Source organism: Capsicum annuum, chromosome 1 (genome assembly GCF_002878395.1).
Source record: "Capsicum annuum cultivar UCD-10X-F1 chromosome 1, UCD10Xv1.1, whole genome shotgun sequence".
Taxonomy (NCBI): Eukaryota; Viridiplantae; Streptophyta; class Magnoliopsida; order Solanales; family Solanaceae; genus Capsicum; species Capsicum annuum.
Genome location: NC_061111.1, coordinates 200913052 through 200923727, shown reverse-complemented (window position 1 = coordinate 200923727; position 10676 = coordinate 200913052). Strand labels below are relative to the sequence as shown.

General features: G+C 35.9%; 1 protein-coding gene across 1 annotated transcript; it reads right to left on the bottom strand.

The window, feature by feature from the left end:
- Positions 1 to 1152: 1152 nt before the first annotated feature.
- On the bottom strand, positions 1153 to 8989 carry LOC107844072 (eukaryotic translation initiation factor 3 subunit B). Its single transcript, XM_016688572.2, has 11 exons — positions 8577 to 8989; positions 6950 to 7187; positions 5665 to 5811; positions 5426 to 5554; positions 5100 to 5228; positions 4943 to 5026; positions 4742 to 4866; positions 4374 to 4566; positions 3755 to 4287; positions 3561 to 3669; positions 1153 to 1719 (listed from the first exon to the last, which is right to left on the bottom strand). Exons 1-11 carry the CDS (start codon positions 8696 to 8698, stop codon positions 1375 to 1377), a joined length of 2154 nt encoding a protein of 717 aa, XP_016544058.1. The 5' UTR covers positions 8699 to 8989; the 3' UTR covers positions 1153 to 1374.
- Positions 8990 to 10676: the final 1687 nt, after the last annotated feature.

Here is a 10676-nt window from a genome sequence, read left to right as displayed (position 1 = left end):
TATCTGAAAGTCGGAAGGAGGGCTTTGGGCAAAGAGCAACTCGAAAGTACTTTACTTCAGTCCTAGTACTGAAAGACGTGACTTCAGGAGCGGATTTCGAAAGGAAAGACTCTGCTCCCGCGACAAGTTCTTTTCGGTCTTGCAATAATATTGCTTGCCAGTCTTCGGTCCCTCCTCTTGTAGGGCATTCATAGTATCACACATAGCACGGAACTTGACAGGTCTCGCAGCTAGCTGCTAAGCTTTCAAAAGGGCGGCGCCCACCTGCGTTTTTACTCTTATGCGCCCTTCCTTCTTCGAACCTTTTGGTATGAATTGCCCCCCTAAAATAAAATCAGTACGATAAATAGCATTTGTACTCTTTATAATCGGTCTCATGATGTATCTTCATGTCCTTCACCGCTCCATTTTTCACCTCCTCCATCTGCACCTTCCATCCATCCGCCATTAACACCATAAAAATACTCCCTCCATCGGGATCATCCATTAACGCCGCCCACCGAAACCCATAGATATCAATTCCACGGCGAGCACACCCCACTATTGTTTCTAAACCGAGAGAGTCACCAATCGACGTCACTGATTGATGAGATTCACCAGTTGGTTGCTTTTTATGAACTCAAAAAAACCTAAACGATTTTGCCTGAAAGTTGAGAACCTTAATAAATCCATAGTCATTATCCCAGGTGGAAGATTTAGACTCGAATTATGGGAACGTTGAGCATGATAAAGATGAGGAAATACTTAAAACGGGTGAAGAAAACCAAGGTCGAAAAAACTAATGTATCCGATGATTTGAAGAGATGTAAATAAAATTCAAAATAATAATAGTAAGCTAAGCTGCGGTATCATGTAATGTTTCCAAATAATACAAATAATTAGTGGTCATTAAGAGAATCAAACCCATGGGCCGTATGTATGTATGTATGTATAATAAGAAGTTCAAGAAAAAGATTTTACAAAAAGTGATTCATGTTATTTGATGGCATGATACTTTATCAGCCCATCTGCAAACCACATTCTGAATAAATGTTGATAAACAGTTTATGCACAGTTTACTTTTGTCAAGAGCCAACCCACAAACATTTGCACATAAATCACAACTGAACTCCCCTATTTGTGTAGCCAAAATCATAGATACCCAACCAAAAATGATGAAAAAGTATCTGTAAATCATATTCATAACAAAGGGCAACAGGATTTTCGGACTAGTTAACAGACAAAACTCCGAATATATAATCAACCAACAGTGAAATTAAAGAAAATGAGTTGGAACAAAGCAAGTTTTTAACCAAATATCCTACCTAAAGCTCAGCTTCTACTTAAGCAGCTCGCGCAGAAAACGTTGGACTGGGGATTCTCAAACTCTTGAATTCACTGTTGACTCTCTTCAAAAGGAATAACCTCCTCGGTAACGCTTATTATTTCCTCTACTTCAACTTCCTTTGCCTCGTATTCCTCCTCTTCATCACTAGCTTCTCCATCACGCAACCTTTCCCTCTCCATTTTCTCCTCCTCATGCAACCGCTTCCACTCGTTAACCCATGCTTCCCATTCTTCTTTCAACTTCTTTCGCTTCTCACGATCTTGCTCGCTCAACTGCAATGAAACATCCTGATCCTCTGCTTCATACTTCTTGCTGTATTTTTTCAAGTTCTTAGCTATCTCTTCCTCTTTTTCCTTATTCAAGAAGGATGGTGGCCTAGGGCGCCACAAAAACTGCAGGAAACAAGAAGCATTGCTATGTATGAGCATACAATAGGTTACGTAGCGGATAAAAGCATATAACTTCAGATAAAAAGAAGGCATAACCAAGCAACGCATTCAACCGCACAGCAAATACAAGACAATAGGACAGGGAAACTTGAAGCATATATACTCAAAAAGACAACAGGTCCTAACATATTTAACGAACATAGTAAAAACTGCCAGAAACCTACCTAGTGCTGAGAAGACACAAGTCCTAGCACACTCACTAACATAGACCCAGCCCTAGAGCACCATGGAATTGTGCAAAGAAAGCACATTGAAAGAGAGAAAGGGAGAGAGGAAGACGAGGAAAGGAGGGGGGGGGAGCTAACCATCCCCAACATATAATTTAGGAGGTTAAATAATTTGAGACGCGTTATCGTCGCTTATAGATAGGAAACAAGGAGTAACGGAGCAGGGGTAAATAGCCCCTTATCTTCTAGCATAAATTCAAGCTCATCCATATTCTTTAACATGAAGCACTAATAGTCCTTGTTCTCTAAATTGATGCACCTTTTTTAGTCTCATTCCAGTTATTGTTTTAACAGAGCTGCTCAGATGAAATTATTTCCCCCACAAAATTCAGGACCTCTCGGCATTTCTTCTCTTCCATAAGAGAGACCAACCTTGGTATTTTAGTATGTGATTTTCTATTCTTGGAAGTCGTTTTATTTGACTGTCTGATGCCAAAAAATCAAGCAAATAAAAAAACCAAAGTCCAACAACTAGATGCTGTAATCATGCTTTAGCAACATCTGCCTTGATTGTGAAACATCAACTACAATATAAAAAAGGGATATGCTTTCAAACTGCATATAATTGATTCGATCACAAAGTTGTCTTTATATGGCATGATAGTTAGCATGTAACTGCTACTGAGTAGTATGATGCTTGGTTGAGACCAGAGAACAATTCCTAAAGCAATGTTAGTTATAGTTGTCATACGAAAATGTATGACTTAAGTTAAACTTGAAAAGGGGATGTATCATGCTAAGAGAAGACGAGTTTTACTAAAGCAACAAAACTCAAAAGAGATATCTATGGTGTAACTTCAGTAAGAGAGTAAAAAATAGGAGTCAACTTTGATCCTTGTTGACCATATAAACTCGTAATTCCTTGTTCAATTGTCGTGCAACTCGCGTACATACTAGAGAATCCTAACATGGATCCTGCAATTCAGCTTTAATACTTAAACAGCCCTTTTTGTGCAACCGCGGAATACGCCAAACGATCACAACCTTTTATCATCACTAAATGCCTGTGACTTCTTGAACAATGGATTAGAGAAAATACGTGCATCTCACAAAATGGCTATTACCCTCTTATAATTTCACCGTTCTTGCCTTTTTCAGTCAAAGCAACTCTTAATGAAAATCTTAATATATGCTATTAAAAATGAAAAGTGTAAAACATTGGGAAAAAAATCAATGTGCAGCAAGTAGCATGCTGATGGCAGAGCAGATATAATAAGTGGCGCTTGGAAGTATGTTCGCACTTTAGCATCAAATTCTACTGTATAATACTTCAAAGAGATTTTCCAGATCTACTTGTAAGAGAAGAAACAATAAAGATGAAAAGTTTGGATTTACGAGGGAGGGAGTCACATCTTCCATGACCAGTAGCTAGCTCTCTCCCATTAAAATTACTGGTATTTGAGAAGAGACTAAAAATGGGCCAATTTTAAAAATATTAAGGACTATTAGTGCTCTATATAAAAAAAAAAGAAGGGGATGACTTTGAGTCTAAGACCAAAAAATAAGGGACTTTTTTAGGCTTTTCCTCGCAAATAACGCGTGGCCAGACTGTGTTACCTGGAAGAAATGATCCTTGAGTATCCTATACAGCAGCTTTCCGTTGAAAGACCAAATGTTGAATCCATTTTCCATCTCATGAACAGAAGTAACAGCTGTCGCTACATACCTGAATTGCAAAAATAAAGCAAAAAGCATAAGGACCAAACAGGAAGGTCTTGCGGGCAAAACTGATGAGAGATGGATGCAATTACCTTCCGGTTGGATCCCATTCGACATCTGTTGCCATAAAATGCTCAGCAGATGCCATGGTATCAAGCTCATCGACATCAAAGAACTCCAACTGTCCATTGAAACCTTTCATTCCAGCCAAGATAATGAAGCGGCCTCCAGGTGACCAGTAGAGAGCATTAGCCTGCTTTCCCTTGAGAGTAGTCAGCTTTGAAACACGGCCTGTGTTAGGGCCAGACCGCACGGAGTAGAAACTGACATCTGGCCTGGGGTTGTCACCATGGATGACAGCGAATCTGTGACCCCTGGGCTCCCAAGCAAATGCAATAATTTTATCATTCTTGTTGTCAAGCTCCAAAACCTCAATTGGAATATCTCGTTCTTTGATCCTGAACAGCTCAAAACCAGTGTAAGTGCTTTTCTTAGTTTTCGTGTACCGGTCAACTTTGACAGCAAGGTAGTCTCCATTGCTTTGCCAATACATTTTGCAATCACTGACACTGAAGAGATTCTTTTGCCTCAACTCCTCTTTGCTTGGGATTTGCACAAGACTGACCTGTCAATTTAATACAGGTTTAGTTCAAATGAAAAAACAATTACTTCCTCCAAATTACTGGTGACTTGCATAATTTTAGAACAAACCCTGGCAGGCTGATTTCCGCATTCAGGAACAAAAAGTGAAAGAATTGGATCTGTTGGCGACCAGCTAAAATCCATAACATTTTCAACCTTGATAGATTTCTTGTCAGTAAGTGAGAAAGTCTCTGTTTCATAAACAGAGATGACATTCTTTCCTATTCTTGCAAAGTACTTATCCTCTTTACCGCCACTCCACCTGAAATCGTCTCAAAAAGAAAGCAGATGAGTATCCCACTACATCCAATTTTCATTATATTTCTGAGACTTTCCATATTTAGGTATGGAATCAAGCATGCAAGAGTTTACAGATGTTAGGAATAACTGAAAAGAAGTCATAGAAAATGTTTCTAACAATAAGATCAAAGCTTTACCTAAAAACTGGCCAAGACACGCCAGTAACACCTCCAGTTCCTCCAACTGCAAATTCATCAGCGCTTCCCTTGAAATCTCTCATCACTTTTCCAGTTCTCACATCAAAAATATTTAGCACAACCCTCTGAAAGAAATCTGTATTAGAGAGAATCCAGTATGGCCACAACGGGGTACACAAACACGACAAAGCTGAGACTTACGTGAGTGTCACGAGGGTTACTTGGTTCGTGGCTGCTGTATGTCACCAGATATCTTTCACCAGGGGAGAAATCAATCAGTTTTACCTGCATTTAAAGCCTGTAAAGCTAAATCACAGAAACTTGCAACATTTTATTACAGAATAAGCACAAAACTAACCTGAGGATGTACATAGCGCATGAGACGTTCAAAAGTGGTAGCACCACCCCAAATTGCAGCACCTGGTCTGTGAATTGTAGCCAAGTACGTTCCCATAGGGGACCATTGAACAAAACTCTCAGTCCAGAACTGCACTCAAAGAGACATCATTAGCAAAGTTTAGTAATGACGCATCTGAATAGAAGAAAAAAATATCCTTGGAAGGATGCAATTTCTGTACAGGGGCACTTTAGTTTTTGAAAATATGAGATACACTAAACAGTACAAATAAGAACAACCAAGAATGGATAGCTAAATGAGCACAACAAAAATACAATTACACTTACAAGACGATTATAAACATGTTCAGGCTTCAATTGTCTTGCATCATTCCAGAGGACCTCGGTGTCATTGCCGGCCCGAATCACGTACTGGTCTCTAGCTTTCTCATCAGTAAGCCACTTTAGCAGCATCTCCTGACAGTGACACAAACATCTCAGCAATAGTACATGAATGAAAAACTGACATTAGCAATTAACACTCAGTTCTGGCTGAGGAAAAAGCCAGAGTGGATGAAGAGCCTAACCCCTGGTTCATAAGGCTTGATCTCTGGTGGGGCCCACTGGTCTGGAATATTCAAGAACTTCTCAATGTCTTCAAACATGTTAACAACAAATATATGTGACCTGTCTAACTTGTACCCATGTGTCTTCTCCTTACTCAGCTCAGCTTCCTAAAGCAGGAAAAACAGCAACATGATACTGATTATCCGAATAAACATAGCTTCATATGCCAACTTCAATTACATGAAGTGGACTACATAAACAGGCATGGCGAACTGGATAAACGAACAATAACACATGAACATTCATACAATTTGAAATATTAGTCATGCATCACTGAAGTGGAGCTCCTAGGTTGTCTAGACACTCCAACAACAAAGCATTCACACTGGCAAAGGCAGTATACTAATTATGAGTTTGGCCCCTCTTTTGAGGTAATGCCTACCTAGAAATGCATAAATGGTCATGAAAACTTAAGATGACTTTTTACTGCTATTTTGTTACAGTAAGCATCAGTACACTGGTCAGTTTCAGACATTGCAGATCCATTTCTACCTTTTGGTTCATAGTTGGATATAACAATCAAAAAGAGTACATGAACAAGTGAACACTGAACAACTTCCTGCACTTCGTATGCCATGGATCACAACACTTGAACCATATGAATTCCTCATATCCATATCACACAAGCACGACTTAAAGAACGACAATCTAGGATGTAGCCAAGACATGTTTATAATCAGCTTCTAACTAAAGAACAGATTATGACACTTTATAATTTCTCAGTGTAGATGACATGGTGCTAGCCTGTGAGCATTTTACTTCTTTTGCTGACTTTACATTTTTACATATCTTTTATCCATTCATAATCACATACTCCCCCTTCCCAATTTATGTGATGGTGTTTGACTAGGTGGTGTCTAAGAAATAAAGGAACATTTCTGAAACTTGTGGTCTAAAATAAGGGATAAAAAGTTGTGTGGCTACAAAACATCATGATGGGGATTTTAAAATTAAATTATTACTAATTATAAGAAGATGTCATTCTTTTTGGACCGTCGAAAAAGAGAAGAGTGTCACCTAATTTGGGACAGAGGGAGTAATATTCTTCCTACCCTAAGTGAGGTCCGCACATAGAAAGTACTAATCAAAAGTCCAGAAAGAAACAACATATTTACCTGCCACAAACATAAAGATGGTAGAAGAACTAATAGATCAAATCTCTCAACAATTCTACTACAAGTCTCAAGCATTTCTGTCTATAAAATGAGATACTCTATGGTTGCTAAAAGAGACAAATTGGAGTACCTGGGGGGTATTGTACTCGATGAAGCAGTACCCAAGGGTTTTCTGAGTTTCGGGATCAACTGGCATATAGAGACCACCCTCCTTAATAACACCAAGTTGGCCGTAAATTTTCCGAACCACTCCTTCCAATTTCTCAAATTTCTCTTTAGGCACAACTGGAAGATTGTCCACCACCAGTATGTTTTCAAAACCTTGATCAAACTCCAAGGAGTCCTCCTCCAACAAGTCATCATCATCACTGACCTCATCACATCCAAAAAACGCACAAATCAAAACCCAAGAAAAGTTTAAGAAATCACAGCATATGATCTAAAGACCAATAAAAAATTATAAGAAGAATCTAAACTTAAAACAAAAGAAACAAAACTACGCAGAACACATAAGAACCGATATATATATATACAATGGCGGATGTACATGTATTCCAGGGGGTTCATCCGAGCCCCCTTCGTAGGAAAATTATACTATTTTTACATGGTAAATTTTTTTTTTATGTATAAATAATAGAGACCGAACCCCCTTCGACTAATCCGTATATGTACTACTAAACCCCATCACTGAAAATCCTAGATCCGCCCCTTTATATATATATATAAATATATATCGAGAGAGAGAGAGAGAGAGACCTGGTAAGAAAATATAAATCATGATATCAAAACCCGTGGCTCAAAAACCCTTAAAATTCTATCTTCCAAACGAAGAGGCTTAATATATCAAACTTAACAGCAAAAAAAACAGTAAGAATCATACATAAATAGAGATTATTGAACTGTATATTCAAAACTCACAATGCAAAACGTAAGACATTCAAAATCCATATATAATTTAAATCTTCAAAAACCATAAATCCAAAACACAAGAAAACACTAAAAATTCAAATCTTTACAATGTATGAACCACATTCACAAACTCAATAAAAGAAGAGAAAGAGAAATCCCAACTTTACATCATAGGAAAAAAAACCATACATAACAATCCCTATGAATATATATATATTGGACTGAGTAGAAATATAATAATAAAACCAACAAATTCAAACACCCAATAAAAAGACTAAGACCTTCCAACATTCAGAGCATATCAACCAAAGCCATCAAATTCAAACCCAATAATCTTCTTTAAAAAGAAAAAAAATAAAACTTTACGGCAAAGAAAATCCTATAAACATGAACAGATAAAGTGCAAGGGAAAAACAAAAACAATACAACAATCGAGGTACAAGAAACAACAGATGACAACAGAAATAGAAGGAATATGATTGAACTGGGTAGGAAACCATATGAAAATAAAACCAACAAATTCAAACACTCAATATAAATACTAAAACTTTCCAATCTTCAGAGCCTCTCAAACCCAATAATTTTTATTTTTTAATTACAAGATTAAGACTTTACCGAAAAGAAACAAATACCCATAAACATAAACACATAGAAGTAACAGAAAACGAAAGAATATGATTGAACTGGGTAGGAATATGAGACTCTTAACTAAACCCATAAATTCAAACTCAATAACTCTTACAGAAAAAAAAAAAAAAAAAAGATAAAACTTTACGGCAAAGAAACAAAACCCACTAACATTAATCAAAAGATAAAAGTACAAGGATAAGAAAAATCAAGAATGAGACCTGGGTATGCCTAAATTATCACCAGGAGGAAGCTGAATGGAATCAAGATCGATTTGGGTAAGATCGACCTGAAGCCTATCAGCAATGGCTCTGATTTCTTCCATAGACACAACGTCCGACATGATTGGAAACTGTACTAGGTTTATTCTCTTTGTTTAACTTTCTTTCTGTGTTCTTCAATGCGACTGTGAGATTGTTTAGCCGTTTTGAAGATGAAAGTGAAGCTCAAGGATGAGATAGAGAGAGAGGAATATGCACACACTATGATGGCACAAAGATGTATCTAGGGTTTTTTATTTCGGGTCGCTGTTTCGGGCAAATGGGTCCATCCTACGGGCACAACATGCTCTCTTCCCTTCCCATGTTGTTTCAACCTATGTCCATATTTTCCAACTAGGAAAAGAATTAAATTTACCCATTTACTATAGAAAATTTACCTTTATATTTCTCTACTTTGAAAAAAACATTAAATATATTATTTTATGTCTCTGCTGATTGAGTTAAGATAGTCTCCTTATGTGCAGATTATGACATCTCTTTATTTTTATATCTTTATATATAATTTGGATCTACACAATTTTTTCATCATATCATTTGTTCAGAAAACATATCTATTGATTCTAGAATCTAGATTCACATAAACTTGCATATTAAATTTTGAAATTTGAACATAACTTAAGGAGGAACATAGTTTTTCATGTATATTTTCTCTAATTTCATGCTTCCATTTTCTTTTTTGTTCATTTATAAACAACCTATCAATGCAGCACGTTAAAAGAGAATATATTTGTTCATTAAAAAATTCAACCGACAGAATTGAGGGAGAGTTATATTTATTTGTGTAATTTTTTGTGGGTCGGATTGAACGAGTTAGATTAAGGTGTGTTTTATTTTAAAAAAATAAGTCATTTAACGTTGATTTAAATTTTTCTGTTAAAACAAAGATACATGTGAAAAGTTTCATAACAACTAAGGTAAATTTGACTCAAAGTATAAAATCGAAGGTAAATTTATTCTCAAATTATGACCAAGGGTATATCAATCAATGTTTCAAAGTAGAGGGTTAAATTTGGCCTCAAAATATGACAGCGAGGGTAAACTTGCTCTCTAAGTATGATAAGTGATAAATTTAATCAATTTTGCAAAGTAAAGGATAAATTTGACTGCTTTCCTTTTTCAAATAATTGTCATAAATCTGCTCTTTAACTCGACTTCAACTTTCATTTATTCATCTAATTTTGGTGTGTATAAGTAGACACTTAAATTTGCATAAAGTTAAATAAGTAAACAACATTCATCTGATGTGATCAATTTGCGTCCTACATAAAATCCTACATGTATCATGATTTATGCCACATAAAGCGCATATGTGTAATTATTCAATTTTACACAAATTTAAGTGTTTACTTATATATATTCAAAGTTAGAGGTGATGGAATGAATTGACTAAGTTATAGCCTTAAAGACATTATTTATTAAGCCAAATATTAAACTAGTACCTACATAATACTATGGTAAAAAGAAATATAGTGGTAGAAAATAAAATTAAAAAATCGACCTTCTCAGGATCGGAATTTTCACGAAAAATAAAAATAAAAATTAACATAGTTTTAAACGTATAAGTATCAATAATCTAGTGATTGAAAATACCCTACCGCATTGACGATGGGTTTTTGAACTCTAATGCCACATTCTATTACTTTGTAATTTATATATATAAAAAAAAATTCTCCTAAAAAATTGTTTTACAAAAATCAACCTCCTAATGTCGATTTTTTTTCCAGTCAACACTTGCTGGTATTTTTTAGTAGTGCAACTCGGTTAATTTTCGATAAGTATCATTTTTCTAAGGATGTCATGTAAGTGTCACAATCAAAAGTTATGACACAATAATATGCATACGTTTGTAGGACTTCAGCAAAATTCTAGACAATTCTGCTATATAAAAGATGACGAACATGAAAGACGATAAGAATAAAGATTCATTTCATTATTTTACAATAATGTCTAATAAAGTTAAATGAAGATTAAAAAATTTAAGTAATATGAGTAGAAATAATTTAATTAGGATATGACTTAAGTGCCCCATGAATATTCAAA

Excerpts from the sequence above, each read along its gene's own strand:
- LOC107844072 (XM_016688572.2), bottom strand. The coding sequence starts at position 8,698 with ATGTCGGACGTTGTGTCTATGGAAGAAATCAGAGCCATTGCTGATAGG. Across the intron at positions 7,188-8,576 it reads GATAATTTAGGCATACCCAG|TGATGATGATGACTTGTTGG; the intron begins GTCTCATTCTTG and ends TGATGAGGTCAG. Across the intron at positions 4,288-4,373 it reads GCGGAAATCAGCCTGCCAGG|GTCAGTCTTGTGCAAATCCC; the intron begins GTTTGTTCTAAA and ends TTAAATTGACAG.